Source organism: Eriocheir sinensis, chromosome 29, assembly GCF_024679095.1.
Source record: "Eriocheir sinensis breed Jianghai 21 chromosome 29, ASM2467909v1, whole genome shotgun sequence".
Lineage (NCBI taxonomy): Eukaryota > Metazoa > Arthropoda > Malacostraca > Decapoda > Varunidae > Eriocheir > Eriocheir sinensis.
The window spans coordinates 15315897-15341134 of record NC_066537.1 but is presented as its reverse complement, the minus strand read 5'-3'; the positions used below and the strand labels follow the sequence as shown (position 1 = coordinate 15341134).

Here is a 25238-nt window from a genome sequence, read left to right as displayed (position 1 = left end):
GTTTCCAGATGACATAATTCCAGCCAAGTGGCCTTTTGCATCATCCTGTCATAAGTGCCTGTGTTCTAGGGTGCATTAGTGGTGACAACCAGACCACAGGCAGGTTAGTGAGGGAACTGATGGATAGAGCAGGCTAGGGAGGGTCTGGGGAAGGGGTGCAGAGGGAGGGTGACAGGTACTGCATGACTGAGGGGGTGTGGGAGGGTGTGGGAGGGTGTGGTCGAAGGGGCAGGGAGATGAACCAACACTGCAATACCTGCCTCATCCTGATAGTGATGACTGAGCATGGAACGTAATAACACAGGAAGTCAGTGATGGGCTCAGGGGATGGGTACATGTTGAAAGGGTGTGGTACTGATTTTTTATTAGGGGAAAGGGGATCAAGAGATTGTCCAAGGATGGGGTGGAACAATGGAGTGTGTGTTTTTAATCCTTCCTATATACTTTTCTTCCTAACCCAACACAGGTGAAAAAAATATATATCAAAATGGCATTGTGTGGAAATAATCTCAAGAGTAACAATGCATAAGAAGACTGAAACAAAAAAGTAATATACCAAAAACATCAAATCTGGACATGAAAAAAAAAGACAAAAATGCATCATAAGATTGGAAAACATGAATCACATGAAAAAAAGTTACAGGTTAAAAAAAAAGTTTATTCCTGTGTTAAAAGTATAAAAAAAACTTCAACAGGCAGATTAAATGGCTGAAAGATGCCTTGGATAAGCCTTAGTGTTTATTTTCACTTAGCATGACTTCTGGCTGCACAAACTTGGCTGCCACCTAACGCCTCCTGAGCCTGGTGAACACGACCTTATTGTTAGTGTGCCAGGCAAGACGTCTTAGTTTCAGAGCCAATTTAGAGACACAACAAAATTCTGGTGAGTAAGAGCAAAACCAATTCTGCATTCTTGGCATTTTTTTGCATTCACAATCCAGACAGGCACGACAACCAACTTGTATGCCACCACTCAGATTATGCCACGGTCCAGCGAGTCTGACAAAAACACTCATCACAATAAGGAAACAGCTTCATCGTCATTCCTTTAAGCTAATATTTTTTCTTACAGTAATAGATAAATAGATAAGTAAATAAATAAAAAATAATAAAAAGATAAACTGCTGCTCTAACAAGGTTCTTAAGGTTTTGCCCACTGAGGAGAGAAAAACTGTGATCAAATACACTTCTTATCATCAACACATTATGACGACTAATATAACGACTGCCATGATTTTACGGGTGGTGGTAAAGGAACAAAGCCACTGCCATCTGGTGAGCAATATTTGTAACAGACTCACTGGGGTCAGGGAAAATGTACCATGGAAAACCAAATTAAAGTTTAAGTAATTAAATCTGTCAAAATATAAACTGATAACCCTTCCTTACTTATTGTTGCAAGTGCTAGTAAAAGTGGTAAGCATATATTGATGAGCAGACACACTATGAAAATCCATGGCATTCTCTTTGTGTTTGGCATACCTCCTGTCCAGAGGAGAGGGTTAGATGTGGTATCCTTTCTTTTACCTGTCTTTGAGGTGTAGAGCTCTGAAAACTGGCCTAAAACTGCTGAATACTAAAGGAAGTATGTCCATGCTCTGGGGTGACTGCCTTGTTGCCCACGTTATCTTACTAAAAACTATACAGCAAACCAATTAAGAATAAAAGAATTTTGGGCTGGGCAAGAATCAGTAAAATGTGAATGCAACTAAAAGATCTCTCCTGTCTCACAGGTCTGCTGATGCTAATAATCTCTCATTTTTCACGTCATTTCTGCTGCCTTGAAAACCTAAAGGACAGCACATGAAGTGGTCACTGCAAACTGCCAACAATTCAAAGTAACATCAGTGACTCAGTACACTTGCACTGCCACTGTCAGTCCTGACACCTAACAGCAACATGCTTGTGTGGTAACTTGATCTTGCTCTCAATTTACTATAGTGTCAACTAGTAGTCTGTGGAATTAAATCATAAGAATCAATTCTCTAATTGGTAAGTGATTCCTAAGTAGTTTTCTCAGAATAGCAGAAATCATTTCTTGCCCAGCCCTTCCAGAATTCTTAAAAATAGAGCTCTGAAAAACCGGCCTAAAGCTCCTGTACCCTAAGGGAGATGTGGCCATCTGGAGCAACTAATTTAAAGTCCTAAATATTATACTACATATTTGAAACACAACCCCCAAGCAAGATTACCAATATTCTTAAAGACTACACAAGATATGTTCTTTCTAATGACATTTCTATATTTTTACCAACAGAAGTGACATGAGAAGTCCAAAGGGGGAAAATTTTTGATTGGTGAATAGGCATGGAGTGCCAAAAAAGTATGTGATAATGTACATCATGATAATATATTGTAAACTCTTTTATATAAGTAATGCAAAGTGACTGGCAGCAACTTCTAAATATCTTAACAGCCATATTACAAGCTTCCCCTTGCTAAGAAATGTCAGTAATTAATCAACTAAAAACAATGGAAGCTTTGAAACTGCTTCTTGCCTTTGTTGACTTAAACATACTTCATTTTCAATGACCTTTTCTTGTGCCAAACTGTGACAAACAAAGAAAAGGAATTTGTTGGATGTAGCCATTAACCCATAAATGTGGTTTATACAAAGATCAATGGGAATGAGGCTGGCTGATTGGTATTGTTGGAACTGATGTCATGGGAATGGCATAAGAAGGGAGAGCTTGTAAAATGGGTATAAGAGTAGTATAGCAAAAATAAATAAATCCGTGAAATGCTGTGAGCAGAGAAGAGGTAATGTGAAGAATGACTGACTGCAATGTGAAACTATTAGAAATTATTTTAATATGACTGAAAAAGAATATCAAAGATAAAAGGCAATATAATCAAATAAAATTAAGACATTTATAAATAAATAAATAAATAAATATAAATATAAATATATATATATATATAAATATATATATATATATATATATATATATATATATATATATATATATATATATATATATATATATATATATATATATATGGAAATAAGCACTATATATACAGTCAAAGTTTATTAATCCACAAGTTTTATTGATAAATTCCTGTGCTACAGATTTCCAACAAGTTTTTCTTGGAATTAGGATTTCCTGCCTTCAGACAGTTGCATTGGGGGATTATAAGTTTGTGTGGGCATGTATCACAATACAAATTTTAGGGGGGCATTAGCAGTTCCCTTCTTTCACAAGCTAGGATTAATTTATTTTCTGATGAGTTGAATATGGATTAATGCACTTTTCCTATACATATATCAACAAAGCCAAGGAATATTGAGAAACACAAAGACACAAAACTTCATACAAACAAACAAGCTTTTCACTCACCGGGCAGTCCTCACAGTACTTCCCAGAGTATCGTCCGTCCTTGCTCTCTGAACACTTGCACTGGTTACACTCACACACACCCTGGTTGGAACACTCATCTCCAGTGGCTGTGGGAGGGAGAGGAAGCATTGACAACTTGACTGCAGATTTCCTACAAGAAGACATCACCAAGCTACAGGAATGGAACAAAAAGTATCTGCTACAATTCAATGAAGAAAAATGTAAAGTTATGCACCTTGGGAGGAAATATCCAGCATACCAATACCACATGGGAAACACTCCACTATCCACCACAGAGGCAGAGGAAGAGTTGGGAGTATAGGTTACCAGGCTACCAGTGAAGGGCAAATACATGCCAATTGGAGGGGATGGGTTCACCTGTTGTCACCTTTGTGCCTGATTCTCTTCCTTTAGTGTTATACTGGCATGAGTTGTGTACCTCCTTGATGCTTGGTTAGGTTAGGAGGGAGAGGAAATGTTAACACCTGCTGTCACCTCTATACCTGCTTCTCTTCATTTAGTGTTCTATTGATGTGTTGTGGACCTTGATGCTAGGTTAGGTTAGTTCTGTTACTTCTACTGTACATGCAGAGGAGGCAGTCTAAGGCAAAAATGAATAAATAAATATAAATAAATAAATAAAAGAAACAAAAAATCCTGCACAAGAACTGCGCACCAAAATGAACAAGTAGACGCAAATTGAAAGTTCAAGGACGGTCGGATAAGTGTCTTGATATTCCCCTCTTTACATTGCAAGCAAGACTCACCCGGGTTGATGCAGTTGTCCTTGTTGTCCTCACACATGCAGTCGTCCCCGGTCCAGCCCGGCTTACACTCACACTTGTTACACTTGCACACGCCATGGTCGGGGCCGCCACACAGCAGGCCATTGAAGCGTGTGCACAGGAAGTTGGTGCACTCACAGAATGGACCTTCAACGATCTGTGGGTCAAGAAAGGCACCAAAGGGTCACCACACGGAAGTAACATCATGGTCATTATTTATCTATGGCTGAGTCTTGTCATTTGTATTCTTCAACATAAACACTAGCCCTTTGACAATCAGCAAGTTAGGAATAAGGTCCAGGAGCTACACAATGAAGTAACATAGAGGTCATTTTGTAGTCAAGTAATGTGTTGTTTTTGATGATGAATATTATTTTTATGTCTGTCTGTATTTTCCAGTACACTTCCTGTAATATAATGAACTTCAAGACACTTAGTGCATAAAATACAGCTTTGAACACTTGAGAATTTGTCCAGTTACCCAAACCACCCTCTTAGAAATCTTACAACCTTTCAAAAACTGCCACTTAACTGTAAGACAAACCAAACAAACACCTTCCATGGATTCTTCTGCTAGTACACTTGGTAAACCCTACAGGAACAGCAACTAAACCTAACCAAACCTAAACCTAAACTAATTACTCACCAACTCACCATTCTAATTTCCAGACTTAACAAACTCAGAAAAACACAAAACCTATCTAACCTACGCTGATGTAACTTAAACCTTTCCTTACCTCATCTAAACTAACCTTACATGATCTAACCTAACCAAAATTAATTACTCACAAACCCCACAAAAGCCACTAAACCTGTCTAATCTAAGCTGATGTAACCTAAACCTTTCCTAACCTGATCTAACCTAACCCTAACCTGAACCAACCTTCGCCTACACATAACCCAAACACCCACCTCCTCAGGGTTCTCCCGTTCGTTGCACTTGCACTCGCCGCACGTGCAAGTCCCACGGCTGCTGCAGATGGCTGAGGTGTTGGTCTGTCGGCAGCTGGAGTCGTCGAAGCTTCCCCCGACGCCCCAGGGAGTGTTTGAGCCACACTCGCACCGGCTGCCCAGGTAACCCTTGTCGCAGAGGCACACACCACACTGGTAAATCCCGTGGAAGTTGCAAGCTTCAGCCCCCGGGATGTAGCCCTGTGGTGGTGGAAGGGGGAAGGGTGAGTTGAGCAGCAGCCACATACTTCTTCTTGTGTCTTGTATTGTTTTGAGTTGCTTTGTAGATCCGCCTCCTCTTACCAGTACCAGAAGTCATGCAGCAGTCACATACTTCTTGTAACCTATAGCACTCTGAATTGCTTCCTAGATCTTCTACCTCTTACCAGTGCTAGTAAGAAGCCAAATGAGAAACTACAGTAATAAAACATCATCATCATCTTAGTATTTTTTTTTCCATGAGCTGCTTCCATTACTAAAACTCATAACATAGCCCTTCTATTCCTGCCATTCCTCAGCGGCCTCTCCTTGGACAGACTGATAAGGAGCATTCATCAGTGGCAAGGATTAAATAGTCAAGTTATGTCTCTGTAAATATCAGCAAGTCAGGTCCTGCAAATTACAATCTTTTCTACAGCCAGGGTGGAACATCAAAATGGCTGATTATTATCATTGGTGTTGATTCATGAAAGGGCATCAGGGGAAACTCAAAACATTCAAACTAATCAAAACCACAGGAAAATCACAATGTCAGAATAAGGTTAGAAGTTCTGCACACACACACACACACACACACACACACACAAGAAAGAGGTAAATAATAATCCGTCGTTGAGTAGGAGCCTAACCGTAAAATGAAGAACTGGACGAGTTAATAAAAAGCCAGCCAGATGACAGAAATAATAGGCAGTCAAATGGAACTGGATAAATGAGTAAATGGTATAAAGATCAATACAAATAATAGTAATAGTTAAGTCTCCTCATACAGTTATCCTCACTTACTCTCATCTCCTCCACTCCTCATTCATATTTATCTTCTTTACTCCTCATTCACTCTCATACTCTCTACTTTTCATTCACTCATCATCCTTACTCCTCACAAAACTATGCTATCTCCTCTACTCCATTCATTCTCATCTTTACTCCTCACAAAGTCATCCTCACTCATTCTTATCTTCTCTACTGCTCGTTCATTCTTATCGTCTTCTCATTCATTCTCATCTCCTTTACTCCTCACTAATTATCCTCATTCTATATTCTATTTTTTTTATTCTTTGCAAAGTTTCCTCTTCATTCATTCTCATCTTCTCTACTCTTCACATAGTTATCTTCATTCATTTTTATCTTCTCTACTCCTCACTAAATTATCCTCACCCATTCTTTTTTTTTTACAACAAAGAAGACGGCTCAAGGGCACAAAAAAAGGAAACAATAATAAAAAAAAGCCCGCTACTCGCTGCTCCCAAAAAGAATCCAAAGAGGTGGCCGAAAGAGAGGTTATTTTCTTTACTGTAAAAAAAGAAGTTAAAAAGACACTCTGCCTCACCTCATTGCCGGCCCTCTCACACTGGCAGTCACACAGCATCTCCAGGTCGATGATGAGAGACTCGCGCAGGCCCACAGGGTAGATGCCGATCACCTGGTTCCACTCGCTGGGGTCCTCGGGGCACTTCTCCACCTGAAAGAATAGATCGTAGTCATCGTCAGGTTACTTACCCCAACGTCAGCAGAGAAGATGGGTAGTGAAAACGGCTTCTCTACGTCAATCTTTGTCAAAAACTCAAGTAGCTATTACCGAACTTTGTCAAAAACTTAAGTAGCTAATACCAAACTTTGTCAAAAACTCAAATTATCCCAAACTTTGTCAAAAGCTCAAGTTATCCCAAACTCTGTCAAAAACTTAAGTAGCTGACACCAAACTTTGTCACTCCAATTATTCCAAACTGTTAAAAACTCAAGTAATACTAAACTCTGTCAAAAACTCAAGTTATCCTAAACCCAAAAACTCAAGTAATACCAAATTCTATCAAAAACTCAACTAATACCAGACTCTGTTAAAAACTCAACTAATACCAAACTCTCAAAAACTCAACTAATACCAAACTGTCGAAAACTCAACTAATACCAAACTGTCAAAAACTCAAGCAATACCAATGTCTGCAGGGAGGATGGGGAGTGGCCCCTGTTTAAGTTGGGTGAAAACAATGCACAAGGAAGAGTGGGAAGACAAGAAGAACAGGAAAGTCACATACCCAATGCAAATACTAAAATGTGGATTTCCTACAAGAAGACATTACCAAGCTACAGGTGTGGAGAAAAAAGTGGCTGCTACAATTTAATGAAGAAAAATGTAAAGTCATGCACCTAGGGAGGGGATATCCAGCATACAAATACCACATGGGAAACACTCCACTACCCACCACAGAGGCAGAGAAAGACCTGGGAGTATACGTTACCAGGCTACCAGTGAAGCCAAAATCCATGCCAGTCACAGCAGAGTGGTTAAGGGCCATCAGTACATTCAACGACACTCCTTTTTTCCTGTACATCAACTTCTCCACAAACAATAATACACTTAAGGATGAGACTCACAGTGATCTCGGCGCGGAATTCCACCTCGTCGCCGACCCGCAGCCCCGTGCACGTTGAGGTCTCCTTCTCGACGGGTCCCTTGCACTTGGAGAAATAGCGGATGCGGACAGGAGCTGTGGCGTTGTCCTTCAGCTCTACCTTGCTTGTGATTTTCTGTGAAGGAGTGGAGAGGTGGAGTGGAGTTAATATCATTTTTTTAACTGGATGATTAGGAAACAAAAAAGCCTGATAGTGCTGCTCCTGCATATAGTGTATTGTAGAAGAACTCCAAAACACAGACTCAGGAAGCAATCAGGAAATGGGATGAGGAGTGAAGGTTGAGCGTTTTGTGAATGAAATGTCAAGCAAAACGAAGTGGGGAATGTGGGGGAGAGCGTGTTAAGTGGGTGGCATGTTAAGTAAAGGGTAGTGAAGATTGTGGAAATGTTTCAGAGGTAGGGAAGTGGAGAATGTGGGGGAGAGTGTGGATAGAGTGTGTTCTGTGGGCGGTGTGTCAAGTAATGGGTAGTGAAGACTGTGTTAGTGTTTCAAAGGAAGAGAAGTGGAGAATGTGGAGGAGCGGGTTGAGAGTATTTAGTGGATGAAGTGTGTGTTAAGATCAAGTCCTTCAGTGAAGTAGAGACATGGAAGGGAGTGTGTCGTTTAATAGGGCAGGTGGATGAGGGAGTGAGGGTTGAACTATCTTGTGGATTTTTGTAATTTTCAGAGGAGTGGTGAGAAGTGGAGTGTGCTTCTTGTGGATGTAAAAAAGTGGATGAACAAACAAACAATAATGAAAATGTATATAACTCCAACTTTTTTTTCAACAGCAAACTATCATGCGCACCAACACAAAACAGTAATGCAAATTCACATAACTTTAACTGACTCATACATCATAACCCCAACAACTGAAGGTAAACAACAAGAGGTCAAAGAACAGCCTCACCCAACACACACCCCACAAGGAAACAAAAGCCCACCAAGGACTCATATTAACCCAGTAGCAGCGATGGGCCAAATTTGTGGCTTTACCGTGTAGCAGCTACGGGCCAAATTTGTGGCTTTACCGTGTAGCAGCTACGGGACAAATTTGTGCCATGGTTTAACCCCCAAAAAATAGATGATATATAAACTGATCGCAAATGCTTTGATATATATTATGAAATGGTTTGTGTGAGTGATGATTTTTTCTCATTTTTTTCGCTAAGAGGGACCGTTAAGAAACATGATCCCTGCTGTTACTGGGTTAATACCTTTTCTACCACTACACCCCACGAATACATCACATCCCCCTCACCCCATATTCCTCCTTGACCAGCTGCACAACATTGGAGGAGTCAGCCGTTAGCTCGCCCTGGCTGGAGCCCTCAACCATCTGGGCGAGGCGGGAGTACACGGATGACTGTTCCCGGGTCACGGCGAAGATGAGGTTGATCTTGTGCTGTTTGGCCACCTGGTTGATCTGCCGAGTGAGGGAAGAGTGTGAGAAGGTGGGGAAGGTATGACTGTGATGAACTGGTGAGGATATAGAAGTAATTTTAGGTATTGATGAGTCATATAGTTAAAGTTTCCAATAAATAAATAAAAAACGGAGAAACAAAAAGACAAATGGAGACATATACAATAGAACACAAAGGAAATTTAGAAGCATGAAACAGTGAAGTGATATATGACTGATAAACGAGAGAGAAACTAGATATATGGAGGTAATTTCAGATATTAATGAGTCATCTAGTAAAATGCTGTAGTGTGGAGGAGGAAGAGGAGGAGGAGGAGAAGGAGAGCAAATAAAGATGAAAAGAAACACAACAGACAAAAGACCAAACAGGAGATATTGAAGGACACCTGTACCTGCCCACACACACACCTGAGAGACTGAAGGGTAGTCTTGCAGCACAGAGTGGGTGTACTCCCCTTGGTTGTTGAGGTGGCACTCTCCATCATTGGGCTTGACGATGCCTCCAAGCTGTAGTGTGGAGGAGGAAGATGAGGAGGAGGAGCAGGAGGAGCAGCACAAGGAGGAGGAGGAGGAGGAGGAGGGCAAGGAGCAGGAGGAGGAGGAGGAATTGGAGGATAAAGAGAGAAAAAAAAAATAATTAGACCATCTTCATATTCATTATCATTAACTATTATAAAAACAACAACATTAAAAGCAATCACTGTACAAAAATATATAACCAAGGAGCACAACACAACCACACTTACTTGAATAACTTCAATAACAAGGTGCGCACACACACACACACACGCACACAAAGGGAACAAAAATAAATAAATAAATAAAATAAAATAATAATAATAAAAAAGCACCTCCATCTCCTGTAGGGTTGCTGTTAACGGTGCTTACTGTTTTACTATTTTTACAACTTTCATTATGTATTTCTAAATTTTTAAAAACATGCAAGATTTTAACTCAGATATTGTGTTCAGTACTAAATGACTGCTGTAGTTGTGGTGCCATGATACACAGCTGAGTCAGTCAATCAACCCCGCTCCCTCACCATGAAACACAGCTCAGTCAGTCAGTCAAACCCCTCCCTCACCATGAAACACAGCTCAGTCAGTCAGTCAACCCCCTCCCTCACCATGAAACACAGCTCAGTCAGTCAGTCAAATCCCCTCCCTCACCTTGAAACACAGCTCAGTCAGTCAGTCAAACCCCCTCCCTCACCATGAAACACAGCTCAGTCAGTCAATCAACCCCCTCCCTCACCTTGCCATCGCCAGCATAGTGGAAGCCAGCATCCGTGGAGAAGAGCAGGAGTCGCCTGGCCTCCTGACGCCACCTGATCTTGTCCTGGCACACGATGGCCTGCATGATGGCGTCAAAGCCTCCCTCGGGCGCATCAAGGTTTCCGGACACTGGCGCGCGATGAACCTCCTCCTGTGGATGAGAAGGTGATAAATAAACTTGCGATGAATTTACATAAACTAGTATAGAATTAAAAGGTGGACACCCATCAACACACTTGGAATAAACTTAAATAAACTTCCAAAGAAATAATTAAGGGGGTGCATATTTCATCAAAGTTCCCAGAAAAAAGTGTATGATGTAGTTTATTGTGATTAATAAACTTGCAATAAAATATAAACCTGTACAGAATTATATGAAAAGGTGCATATTCTTTCCAAGTTCCTAGTGTATGATGTCCTTCTCCTGTGAATTCAATGATGAGGTGAAAGTAATAAGCGAGGAGAGAATACTAATGTGCATGCTGAACATCCTCTTGTGGGTTCAATGGTGACCAGTGAAATTATTAAGCTAGCATAGAATTATAGGGAAATATGTGCACAATAGTCCCCAGACACTGATCCACACTGTTCCTCTCATATCAACTGCACAAAAGAATGGCAGACTTTCTGAGAATTGATGGAAAATGAGGATTGGACAGCTATTACTCTACAAGAGGTTACCTATTATGTCACAGCACCTCAAAGGGAATCTGAACATTTATTCCTCACAATACTGCAAGACACATTTTCTTGTGTGAATAGAGAAAACTATGTGCCGATGAACAATGGAACACAGAAGTCCTTATCTGAACTACAACACACAAAGAGTAAAAGTAAAAATTCAACTGAGATTAAATTTCTAGGACACTCTTTGACTGCAGTGGTGTTGATGCAATAACTACAACACTGGTGGAGGAGGGCATGGGTACTCACAGCAAAGGCAGAGGCGTTCCTGGTGAGGCTGAGGGCGTTCTTGAAGCCATAGGGCGCAGCACAGTTGGTGCATGGAGCCACCAGCCTACATCACCACACCATGTCCAGGCAGGAAGGGTGTCATAAGGGATGGAGATGGGAGGGAGGGAGGAAGAATAAAGGAATATGTTGAGTCGTGTGGGAATTACATAAAATAAAAACTTCACTTTCCCTCTATAATATTCAACCACAAAAATTGCTAACAGTAACTTGATAAGAGACCTGTGATTCCTTTAGATTAATTAAGGATACACCTACTGGTCTTACTTTAAATTTCTAACTATTCACTTTGTTGTAGCACTTCTTATATAAAACTTGGAGAAAATGAGATTATTATTACTATTATTATTATTACAGAGATCCAAGAAAAAAAAGGACATTAAACAAAAAGAAGAGAGAATCCAAGAAAGGACATCAAGAAAAAAAAAATTATATAGACCCAAACAGAGTCCCCGCAATAAGCAGACACCACACTTCACAACACACTCCACCAAGACTCACTTCTCAGGCACAGTGCTCACGTAGGGCATCACAGTCTTGTCCACGAAGGAGCCGAACCCGAGCTTGAAGTTGCGGGTGATCTTGTCCATCTCCTCTGCCAGCTGTGTGCCCAGTCTGGAGAGGGAATCCTTGTCGTCTGCCATGGAGTTTGAGAGGTCCATGAGGTAGTACAGGTCAACAGGGTAGTCCTCCGCCTGTCTGAAGGTCACGGCCAGACTGTAGGATTCCTCTGAAGGGGGGAGCAAGGATGTGAGGAGTGTGCTTGTCAATTCCTACTTGCTGCTAATATCAACATTCACATCAGGGACAAAACTTTGAGAAAAATTGTGTTTAGGCATAAAAATGGAAAGTGACACCTTATTTTGACAACTTATAAGTAGAATGAATTAAACTAAATGAATAAAAAAAAAAGGAATAATTGTGTCAAGGCATAAAAATTAAACAAACATTCCTTATTGTTGACAAGTTGAAAAGAGAATGAATCACATTACTTGAGTCAATAGCAGAGAAAATACAAATAAAAAAACTCCTCCAAAACTGATATAAGCATAAAAATAAAGACTACAAAGTGTCACTAATTTTGAAAGTTATAAATAGAATGAATCAAACTAAATGAATAAACAAAACATGAGAAAAAAATAAAAGTCTAAGCATTAAAATAAAGACTAACAAACATTCCATAATTTGACAAGTAATTAATAGAAAGAATCAAACTAAACAAATAAACAAAACACAGTGAAAACACAAATCAAGACAGGAATCAACGTACGGACTCTGAGCTTCATGGCCACACGCTGGGGCTTGATCTGCACCACGGACTCTCCTGACCCACCAGCAGCCCCGGCCGCCCCACCCAGGCTGCCCCCACTCCCGGCCAGCACCCCGGCCTGCGTCAGTTCGTGGTTGATCAGCATCTCAAAGTAGTTGGCTGGTTCGTGCACATCATTGATCCCACATGCGTCTCGCCACTCGGCTGCAATATCATCTGTGCGCTTGATGCACCGAGACAGACTCTTGCCCTCCTCGCCCGTGAAGTTCTGCCCAGATGAGGAGAAAGAGGTGACTGATTAGAGGTGTGAATTTATGGCGCTGGAACTACAGTGGTTGTATGGGGCTGATGGGTAAGAGGTGAGTTAAGTTACGAGACTCTGTGATTTTCTTTTGGCAGCAAGAGATTAGCCAATTATAAAGTTGGCATACAAAAATTCATTAGTCATAAATACATTAGTTCACATTTTAGTTTTACATCCAAATATGAATCCAGAATATGAATAATGTTTTTTTGTGTTATAATTTCCTGCCTTCAAAAATTCAGGTTATTTTTATTACAATTTCCAGCTTTAAAAAAATATCTTATGCTTTTGGGGGTTGTACTTTCCTAACTATGTGAATTCAGACTGTTGAATTTCCTGACTTTGGGAGTTCTAGTCAATGTAAAAGGTGGTGTTCCCCCCCCCCAATGTCTTATAACAAATTTGAAACAGAAGAAATCGACTGAATATGTCCTCGAAAAAAGAAAAAAAAGAAAAGAAAAATGCAAAGCTTTCTTGAGTCAATTTCATTCTTACTCACCCCGGGCCGTCCACACCACATGCAGTTGGGGGTCTGGATGCAGGCGGAGCAGGACACCTTGTTGCTGCATCCTGACTGTCCCCACGCCAGGCCACACAGCACCGCCACCACCGCCAGCCATGCGGCCACACGGCACCCGCTCAGCCTCATGATCACCTCGGGCACCTGGGGGAGAGTTTTACGACATGAGGTAAATGATATGACGTGTAGAGAGAAGACTTAAAACGTAATAGTAAGAGTGATGAAAATAAGAATAAGTATAAGAATAATAAAGGGCATATGGTTGAGGAAACACTTTAGACATCTGTTGGACAAAAGTAATAATAATACAAATGAAAGAAAATGTAATTGCAATGTAAGGAGAGGAAGAAAAAAGAATTATATACAGCTTCAATGAATACAATAAATGGAAGACTGATATAATGTAACCTCAATTCCCAAGGTGGAAGTAATCACACACACACACACACACACACACACACACACACACACACACACACACACACACACACACGTCACTTCTGAGCTCCAATCTCAGTGAGGAAGAGTACTGGGTGGCGATCACATGTCTACCACGTGATCAGACTATGGTGAAATATGTACACACACACACACACACACACACACACAAACACACACACACACACACACATCCCTGGCCTGGTTACCCCTTTAGCAGGCAGAAAGCAACTCACACAGGAAATGCTTATGCCACAGGGAACATTGCGCCACGCTGACACCTAATCAATGTGCATTACCACCGCATGAGGTCACTACACGTTTGTTGACTTTTGAGGGAACACATAATAGAAATATAGTACGATTTTATGTTAGTTTTAAGATGGGTTTGGTTACATTTACATATCAAAATATATAGAGTAGTACGAAGGTATGGTAACCAATATTTTTTTTTATTTCCTATACTCTCAAATTCGTCTTTTTTGTGTGTGGGGGAGAGGGAAGACTACACTTTCCTGCCATCAAGGTTTTTTTATTTATTTATTTTTTTATTTACTTTTTTTTTTTTGGGGGGGGGGGGGGGTAAATCCTATTTGCACTAATTTGGCCAACTGAATTTCCTGCCCAGTGGAATTCAGTTTAAATAAATTTGTTCATTGTATCATTGGTACCCGGGAATAAGAGAATGTCGTTATACAATGATGTTGACAATGAGGTTTCATATCTCATCTAAATTACATCCACAAACACAGACAACAAAAAAACAATCATTAGTGTTGAAGACAGCTTGCTTTGTATTATATTCTTGCTTGTACAATGTGCTGCAAGTTTTCTTATTTCACTTGGTACATTATGAACTTATGATTATGGTGAACAAATATATAAATTTAGCTAAATCTTTTCAATCTCTGCTAGTTAACTAACCCCTGGGAAGGAGATAGTAGCATGTGGACTTCACTATCATGGATGGCTAAAAGAGTGGGTATCTGACTGTTTGACTAACTGACCAGATGGCTTACTGACTGACTAGTTGGCTGACTGCCTGATGGACTATCTAGTTGGCTGACTGAATGGCTGCCTGACTGACTGACTGAATGGCTGCCTGACTGACTGACTGACTGACTGACTGACTGACTGACTAGCTGCCTGACTGTCTGGCTGACTGACTGACTGACTGACTGGTTGGCTGGCTAGATGACTGGTTGGCCAGGTGGCTGATGTCAATCCTTGGTCACTTGGGGAACCTGACACCACCCACACACACACACACACACACACACACACACACACACACACACACATGCATACTCACACTCCAGCCTCTATATAGTTGTTTATCTCTCCTCGTTTTGAAAGGCTCCATTCATGTTAGTGAGTCGGCCGTTGTTCTGGCGCCAGCTCTCCATTCTGCTCTATCTTTAGCAGCCTCTATGTTTAGACCCACCACCCATACATTGTGTACTCTAATATGTGTGTAGATTATGTACTCTCTTTTCCTTTGGCCAACCTATACTGACAGCAGTGCATCAAACTTTCTCTTTTTCTCTGTCTGTGTGTCTCTGTATCTGTCTGTGTCTGTGTGTGTGTGTGTGTGTGTGTGTGTGTCTGTGTGTGTGTGTGTGTCTGTTTGTCTGTGTGCTTGTCAGCCCGACTCTCTCTCTCTCTCTCTCTCTCTCTCTCTCTCTCTCTCTCTCTCTCTCTCTCTCTCTCTCTCTCTCTGTCGCTCTCTCTCTCTCTCTCTCTCTCTCTCTCTCTCTCTCTCTCTCTCTCTCTCTCTCTCTCTCTCTCTCTCTCTCTCTCTCTCTCTCTCTCTCTCTCTCTCTCTCTCTCTCTCTCTCTCTCTCTCTCTCTCTCTCTCTCTCTCTCTCTCTCTCTCTCTCTCTCTCTCTCTCTCTCTCTCTCTCTCTCTCTCTCTCTCTCTCTCTCTCTCTCTCTCTCTCTCTCTCTCTCTCTCTCTCTCTCTCTCTCTCTCTCTCTCTCTCTCTCTCTCTCTCTCTCTCTCTCTCTCTCTCTCTCTCTCTCTCTCTCTCTCTCTCTCTCTCTCTCTCTCTCTCTCTCTCTCTCTCTCTCTCTCTCTCTCTCTCTCTCTCTCTCTCTCTCTCTCTCTCTCTCTCTCTCTCTCTCTCTCTCTCTCTCTCTCTCTCTCTCTCTCTCTCTCTCTCTCTCTCTCTCTCTCTCTCTCTCTCACCTCTCTAAGACCTGCTCAAGAGAGAAACTATAATCTTACATGTGAAAGGTGAGAAGAAAAGCTGAATCATGGCTCATAAGCTTCGTGATAAAGCTGACATGAGAAGCTTATTTTTATTGCACCTCTTTGATCTAATACCGCCACCCTACCTCCCATTAGTGAAGCATCTACGATTTTTAGTGTACGTATAAGTTCGTTTTTCCTTCTTTCTCTAAACAGGAACAATATGCCTAGAAAGTGAAGTTTAAAATCACTCTTATGGCAAAACAATTGCAAGCAACAGTAAGGAAGCATTTAAAATTATACTGACTCAAACAAACACAAATAGAATAAAAAATAATGTGTATATTAATTTATGGAGCTATGTAAACGGGGTGGAAATCAGATTACAGTGAATTAAAATATAATACATATCACCAAAATATACACCAGGAAAATATTGCAACATCCTGTGACTCATGACACCTGCAAGGCAACACTGCAAGGAAGGAAGAACCCACACCATGGCTACACACACACACACACACACACACACACACACACCATATATACCCTTACAAGGACACTAATAGGTACAGACTGAATAAACAATAGGTACAGCCATCACCATCTCTAAACACACACACACACTTATACAAGTAGGTACTAGACACTTACAAGCACTTTTCGCAGGTATTGAATGAATAAATTGCCAAAGACATCATGCCACAAAAGGAACAACCATCAGCACCTCTACACACACACACACACACACACACACTCTTATACAAACAGCCTTGAAACAGGTACACACTTACAAGCACTCACAGACACATACTCTCACTCTGAATGAAGAAAAGGAACAGCCAGCACCATCTCTAAATATTCACATGATGCACACTCTTACCCACGGCTACGGACCCTTACACACAGCAGAGATAATGGAAGAACACAAGGTCACGAGTACAAGTTAAGGAAGATTGGGTGCAGAAACAACATAGAAGTATAGATGCTTTGAATGAGTAAGACGTGGAGGTGGTGTGAGAGAGGTACATCTTTAAAGCTAAATAAAAGTAGATATGGAGACAGGACAACATGAGATTAACTGATGGCCTGTATATTCTCTTTTCTCTTTTTTATTTACTGGGGGGATTTCACTGCCTACTCCAGTGATGGAAAGTTTGGTTTAGTCGGCGCAACATTTCACATGCCGGAGAGAGACAGGAGGGGAAGGAATTATAGGAGAAGGGAACAGACCCCAGGAGACGAGACACAACCCCCGATTAATACCTGGTACCCATTCACTGCTGGGTGGACAGGGGCGTGGGGTATCGGAAAAGCCACCCAAATTTTTCCACTCCGCCCGGGAATCGAACCCGGGCTCTCTCGATTGTGAGCCGAGTGTGCTAACCACTGCACCACGAAGCCCCCCCTACTCTAGTGAACTGGCAAAGATTTCACCCCAAAAAAATACTCACCCTGCACTACCTATACACACGCACACCACACACTGAGGTACTCACTTATATGCACACACACACGCGGGTGGTTACAGACCGGATGAACTGCTGAAGATAACAACCCACAAAATGAAGACCACCAAGACTACCTCTATACATTCCCTAGATAACACACACACACACACACACACACACACACACACACACACACACACACTTATCAAGCTGCCAAAGATATCACTCCACAAAAGGCTTCTTCCTGCCTCTTATCTGATAAACGTGGCAGCAAGTAATCCAGCACTTACATGTTAAGCTCCAGTCCGGAAATGGCAAGGAAGATCAAGGAAGGAAGCGATGGTTATAAGCCTTGTGAGAAAAAAGCTAAAAAGTAGCCACAATGGATACTGCATATACTAAACATCTAATTTTTTTGTTTTTACTGAACAGGAAGTCGCTCAAGGACACAAAAGCAGTAAATAAAGCCCAATCTTGTATGGCAATCAATCCCCAATGCAAGGCTATAATATATGTGATTGGGGACTAGGTCTAATCCGCCCTAAAAGTAACCTCATAAAAGTCAGTCCTCTAAACCCAAGCATGAAAAAAAGATGTTAGTGGGTAGCTATATAGGGTAATGAATGGGTCTTACAAGTGAATGAAAAGGTAGAAAAAAAAAAGAAAAAAAATCAACGAATATATGTGGTAACGGATGAGTTTTATGAGTGAAGGTAAAAGGAAAAAAAAAGAGTATATACAAGAATGAATGGGTCTCATGAATGCAGGTAAACCAAAAAATTAAAAAAATTAAAAATAAATAAATAAATAAATAAATAAATAAATAAAAAGTACTACATATGATAATGGCTTGATCTTATGAGTGAAGGTAAAAAAAGGTACAGAAAAAATCATTACCAACTATAAACAATAATGGATGAGTCTTAGTGGGTGAAGGGACAGCAACATTAGTTTTTATAGCTGTACTTTCTTCTCTCCCTTCCCCCAAAAAGGCACATCATGACAAAACACCATCTAAAAGGAGCACACAATATAATTAAGCTGTAAATTAAATCCATGCTCCGAGGAACACCTACGTAATTAATTCAAGGAAGCGAAGGATAATGGCGAACAAGGTTATAAATATGAAGCTTTGAGAGGCACAAACTGACAACTCTTCCTGTGACTCACCCAAGGAAGATAAGGAGGGAGGAGTAGGTGGAGGAAGGGAGGTGTTATGAGGGGATATGTGAGGAGCAGGGAGAGGTCAGCTGGGAGGTGGGGTGGGAAGGGGTGTGCCGGGCAGAGTGTTGGGACAGGTTAGAGATAAGCAGTGACGTAATGGAAAAGCTAAGTGTGTGAATAAGCGGAAGGGAGGATCAAGAGGAGGACCTATGAAGCGATACAGAGTGATACAGGTCAAAGAAGAAAAGGCAGAAGAACAAGAAAACAGGATCAAGAGGACCATGGAAGTGATACGAAGCAATATAGTTAAAACAAAGAGGAAGAAGAAGAGGAAGAAGAGCACGAAAAAATAAGACAGGATTAAGAAGAAAGTGAAGAAGCAGAAACAGCAGAAGAAGGTGACCAAAAAGAAGATAAAGAAGAGATAAAACAAAGAAGAAAAAGAAGATGAAGAAGAAGAAACAGCAGAAGGAGACCAAAAAGAAGATAAAGAAGAAGGAAAACAAAGAAGAGAAAGAAGATGAAGAAGATGAACAACAACTAGAAGAAGATTAAAAAGGTGTGAGAGGGAAGAGATCAAGGGTATATGTGGGAACTGATTGATTTATAGTGATATGTAGTCATGGCATCATAACTACACTGGTCATATGGTAACAAATACTATTAAATCTAGAGGTCATATGTTAATAAAAAAGTCAAAAGTACACAGTAAAAAATCCTTGAAATACAACAGACTGTGGGGGATGGGGTAAAGGTATGGAGGAAGATGTGAAAAGAGAGAGAAGGGGAAAAGATGTAGGGGTGAGGGAGAGAGGTATAGAGGGGAAAGGTGAGAGTGGAGGTGTAGGTGAGAGATGTGAAAGGAGGTATGAGGAAGAGATATAGAGGTAAGAGGGAGAGGTATGAAGGGAAGAAGAGGTGAGAAGGAGGGTTTGAGGGAGGGAAGCAGAGGTGAGGGTGGGAGGTATGAAGGGAAGGAGATATGAGAAAGGAGAAATGAAGAAAAGGATGTGAGGCTTAAGAGAGGCGGCAAGGAAATACCAGTGAGGAAAGGTGAAGAGGGGAGGTGAGGCCAGAGGGAGAGGGGAGAGGTGCAAGGGGGCAGGTGTGGTAATCAATTAAAAGGGTAAATCAAGATAAGAGAGATAAGACCCAGATTCTGAAAGGGCATCAGTTATGGAAAAGAGCCAGGTGTGCAGATGTTCAAAGACTGGTATAGGAAGACTAGGACAAATATGAGTGAACAGGTGTGATTGTTAACAGGGAAGGGAGTAGAAGGGAGGTAGAGATGGGTGTGAATGTTCAAATGTGAAAGGAAGCTGTACCAGGTGTGAGTGAGTAACTGTGACTGATGAAGGAGAGTGAGCGATGAGAGACTGGGATTGGTGTGAATGTTCAGGTGTGTAAGGAAGGTGTACCAGGTGCGAGTGAAAACTGACTGATGAAGGAGAGTGAGTGATGTGAGGCTGGGATCGGTGCCAAGGATGAGGTGTATAAGAAGATTGACAGGTGTATATTGTTTTGTATTGATCATGTTTAATAAGTAAGCAACAAAGACAAGGCAGAGATAAATCATGTTACAAATGGGAGATATACACAAGGAGAAGGAATGTTTTGTTGCTATTATTTATCTTTTTTACAGTAAAGGAGGCAGCTCGAGAGAGAAAAAATGGGGACTACTAAAAAAGGCCCACTAATCTGTTTAAAGTTAGTAAAAGAAAGAGAAGAGAAAAACATCAGGGAGAGAGGAGGAAAACATTGAAAGGCCTTTGTTCTGCAGTGGAATAGTAATGGCTCAAGATGACAATGGCAATGTTAATATTCATAAGGGATTGGAGGAGTGTGGAGTAGAGAAGGGAATAATAAGAGGTATCAAATCATAAAAAAGGTGAGGTGAGGGACGGAGCACGAGGCAATGGGCTGAGGTTGCTATGACCTGTATTCTCAGAAACTTTCAGCTCCCACAACAAATATTTTCAAAGGCAACAAAGGAAATTATTTGGGTTCTCATGAGTTTTTCATATTCATGGTGGAAAGGCCATGTCCAAACTATCACTAGGTTCATATAACTACCTATGTAAATACCCACAACCTCAATGAAAGCCTTGTCCAACTCAGGTGTCTAAGCCTCAAAATGTTTGAGACTATGGGCGTAAGAGGATATGCCTGGCACTGGGCTCCAGGCAGGTGTGTGGGTACAACTAATCACACCTGGCTGATAAGAGAGGATACTGTCCCTTCCTGCTGGCCATTCACAGGTAAGATATCTCAGGTGTAGGCAAAAGCAGACAGGAAATAGTACATCCTTACATGTGGGCGTGACTCCAGCCAACCTTGCGAGTCATTGATTACAAGGAGGAAAGGAAATATGAAATGAGTTTTGTACTAGTACTTTGTACTACAAAAGATTTCTGGTATAGAGAGAACATGTAATTAAATGCAGCCAAAGAAAGAAATGTTACTGATTGGGTAGAATAGAGGAAAAATGAAATAGTGCTTTTACTAGACAGACAAACCAAAGATTCCTGGTAAAGAATGAAAATGTAATTAAATGTGGAAAAGATTCCATTTACTTACAAACCCTATGGTCCAGACTAGGTGATCTGCCCTAAAACCTAAGTGAAGTTACACCAAATCAAATACCACCAAGTGTTACTGATTTAGAGGGAGGAAAGGAACAATTAACAAGACAGCTTAACCAAAGATTTCTGGTATATAATGATGTCAATAATTAATGCAGCCAAATATGGGTGTATTACTGATTAGAAGGGAAGAAAAAAAAAGAGTTAAAATAGTAATTGAATTTGAGTGCTTAAAAATATTCATAAAATACATAAAAAAAAAAATTGAGTACAAGTTAAAGAAACCCTTATCCTTTAATCTCTCTTATTTCTAAACCAATATACAACATCTGATAATATAATATGTGACAAAATTAATATTCTACATAGAGCTAAATCAAACCTAATTTTACCCCTCTAACTCAGAGAAAGTACAGAAAAACAGCTACCCCCCCCCCTCCCCACCCAGGAAGGCAGGGGTCATTAAGGTAACCATTTGGCACCCAGAGGAGAGATGGAGAGTCATGGTAGTGGGGGGGGGGGGGAAGGGGGCAGAAGTGGTGGTGATGGGGGGGTGGAGGGGCAGAAGTGGTGGTGGTGATGAGGGGGCAGTAGTGGTAGTGGTGATGTTGAGGGGCAGTAGTGGTGGTGGTGGGGATGATAGTGGTAGTGGTGGTGATGAAGAGGCCAGTAGTGATGACAGTGGGGATGGGGGAGAGTAGTGATGATGGTGGAGGGCAGTAGAGGTAGTTGTGGTGATGATGGGAGGGGAGACTGGTGGTTGTGATGGTAGGCAGTAGTGGTGGTGGTGGGGATGGTAGTTGTAGTAGTGGTGGTGATGAAGAGGGATGTAGTGATGACAGTGAGGGAGAGTAGTGGTGGTGTTGGAAGGCAGGGGGGAATGGTGGTGATGATGGTGGTGGGCAGTAGTGGTGGTGGTGGTGTGGGGTTGGACTGGTGGTAGTGATGGTGGGCACTAGTGGTGGTGGTGGTGGTGGTGGAGGAGGAGAGAGCCACACCCACAAACTAGAGTAAACCTCATTAGACTGAGTACAGAGGTAAGAGGAGGAGGAGGAGGAGGGAAGGTAAGTTAATGGAGGGAGGGGTGAATGCTCTTAACACAGATTACAAAATCAATGGAGCTTCTTCCTAACCTGTGTGTGTGTGTGTGTGTGTGTGTTTATATTTCATTTTCATCGCTTTTCTTTCGTACTAAAATTGAATGATGGAGATAAATAATAGCTGTGATACTAACTAAAAAGAAAATAAACCTTTTTCCTATAATACTAAAAGCTGCTTGAGAATTTTCACACACACACACACACACACACACACACACAGACACACACACCATCATCACGATCACTGACCAGAACGTATCCTTGCAGCACTAAAACACTTCCTGTCATACACACACACACACACACACACACACACACACACACACACACACACACGAAAAAAAAAAAAAAAAAAAAATTCAACAGAAGAGCAAAATGAAGCAAAATCCATCATGTTTCAGCAATCAATCCTTCACAAGATAATTAAAGTGTTTGATCCTTACTCAGAAGCAACATCCTTTCTCCTCTCTCACTTCCTCTTCCTTTCATAAGCAAACACACATACGTACACACAAACATATTTCCTTCAAGGCAGACAAAGCAGGATTTCACCATGTCTTCACGAGTAATAATTTCTTGGTAATATAACGACTTCCCGACTATAGTAAGTAGAGTATGGTAGTGTGAAAACAGGATGAGAGAGAGAGAGAGAGAGAGAGAGAGAGAGAGAGAGAGAGAGAGAGAGAGAGAGAGAGAGAGAGAGAGAGAGAGAGAGAGAGAGAGAGAGAGGAAAATAAACAGGATGAGAGAGCGAGACGAATGTTACGTACTGATAAAACTTCTTTGTTGCTGCTTAACTTAGCCTAAGTAGATAAAAATAAAAGGCTGTAGTGTACTGATATCATGGGAAATATTCTTAACTTGGTTTTTAGTTATAAGATGAGAAAGGAAATCCACTTAACACTGAGAAGCAAGTGAGTTTAAAGAAGATGAAGTCACATGGAAATTGCACCATACACTTGCTCTATAGAGATGACACAAGCATTATATTTAGTGCAACTTAAAATGACAGTGAAAATCTGTTTCATAGTCATATGTATATTATTTTCAGATAAGAATAGACATTAAGAAAGGCTGCATATGGTTCTAATAATAACCAAGATAACTAGATTGTCTTTTGAGTAAATAGAAACAATACACGTAGTGCAGCGTGTGATATTAAAGGATCTAGTTTTTCATCATATATGATCTTTGTGCATAAAAGTATATACAAAAAGTAAGGTTGAATAAATCATGAGGAAGATAAAAACTAGCTTGTCTTCTGAGGACATAAAACAATATTTTCAGTGCAAAATAATTATAGGGAAACTCTAGTTATTCATATATGTTCTTTTTACATAAGTATAGATTGAGAGAGGCTGCATATAATTAAAGAGGCTTGCCCCCCTGGCCCCTCCCCAAGGTAAAACGTATACGAAAATGCATTATAATAATAATTCTTTCACGTGCTAAGATACTACGAATATTGGTTTGGAGTGGTCGTTCTTGAGTTTTGCCATTCTTTTTTCATAAATATTCATATGCTAAGAAAGGCTGCACATACTTATATAAAAATAAAAAGGAGATGCTCTAGATTGCCTTCTGAGGGAAAATGATGGGAAACTCAAATATTCTGATCTTTTCTTAATTGAATGACTGGGCAAGGAAATTATTATGGGTCAGTAACTCAACCCATTCACCCCTCTTACTAAACCAGTAAAGATGAGGGTTTAAGGCACTCACGGGGCAGCAGAGGAGAGCAGAAGGTGAGGAAGAACGTGTAGCAGGTGAGCAGAGACCAGCAGATGGGTAGACCTCTTACGGACTAGCCAATTCCCACGCCCACTGCCCACGCCCACACCCACTTATCACTAGTCAACAACGCCTACACACACACACCCAACCGCACTCAAAACTCACGCAACACACACTACAGACGCGGGAGAATGGATGAGAGAAGTGAATCCGAAGAGTTAGTGAGTCAGCTTCCGAGAAACGACAAAAAGGAAATGTGTGAGCGAGGCAGCCAGACCCACCAGACCCTCCCACCCTCCATTGCCTTCTACGGCATATGACCTCATCTCCGCTTATTTTACCCACACCAGCACGCTTTACCGGCCTCTTGTCCTTACCTCTGGAAGCTGCGGGGGTGGAAGTGTTGCTTGGGGTCGGCTGGAAGGGTTAGAAGAGCATGGTAGGCGGGGAAAAGGCGAAAATAAGAGAGGGATGCGAGGTGCACTTGGAGCTAAAATTGGAGAACAAACATCGCCAGTGACGTCACGCCCGTATGCTCCTCTTCCTCCTCCTCCCCCACCTCTTCTTCCTCTTCATGCACCTCCTTCACACCCCTTTCCATCCTCTTATTCCAAGGGGTAATGCCGTAATGGTGTTTCTTTCGTTTTACATCATGTTTTTTTCATACCAGGTTCACCGTACAATTAATTAAGTTCCCCCTAAATTCCTCCTCCTTCTCCTCCTCCTCTTCCTTATTTCCTCTTCTTCCTCTTCCATGCATGCGCCTCCTTCACACCTTTTTCCATCCTCTCATTCGATGGGGTGATGGTGTTTCTTTCGTTCTGTATTCTGTTTCTAATGCCAAGTGCACTGTATGGTTATTTACAAAGAATCCTGGACAAGTTCCCCCTTAATTCCTCCTCGTCCTCCTCCTTTTCCTTGTATTCCTCGATTCACGCACCTCCTTCACACCCCTTCCTCTTATTCGAAGGGGTAATGGTGTTTCTTTCATTTTATATCCTATGCTTCATGCCAGGTTCACTGTAGAGTTATTTACAAGGAATCCCCTACGCACAAGTTCCCCCTTAATTTTCCTCCTCCTCTTCCTTTTCCTTTTGGGACATTCCTCTTAATTCATGCGTGCACCTC

The 25238-nt window shown here is 41.3% G+C and overlaps 1 protein-coding gene across 6 annotated transcripts in view; it reads right to left on the bottom strand.

Annotated features, from left to right (window-relative positions):
- Positions 1-24655, bottom strand: part of LOC127005128 (integrin beta-PS-like) — a 34764-nt gene extending 10109 nt beyond the window's left edge. Inside the window, exons 1-13 of one of the 6 annotated variants that reach the window (XM_050873724.1) lie at positions 24488-24655; positions 13430-13594; positions 12627-12894; positions 11858-12086; positions 11318-11402; positions 10365-10535; positions 9519-9617; positions 8949-9113; positions 7670-7822; positions 6624-6755; positions 5039-5278; positions 4109-4283; positions 3342-3448 (exon numbers count right to left, since the gene is read on the bottom strand). In XM_050873724.1, the coding sequence (XP_050729681.1) occupies positions 3342-3448; positions 4109-4283; positions 5039-5278; positions 6624-6755; positions 7670-7822; positions 8949-9113; positions 9519-9617; positions 10365-10535; positions 11318-11402; positions 11858-12086; positions 12627-12894; positions 13430-13579 (1974 nt within the window). In that variant the 5' untranslated portion in view covers positions 13580-13594; positions 24488-24655. The other 5 variants (XM_050873729.1, XM_050873726.1, XM_050873725.1 and 2 more) reach the window with 5 other exon arrangements.
- Positions 24656-25238: the final 583 nt, after the last annotated feature.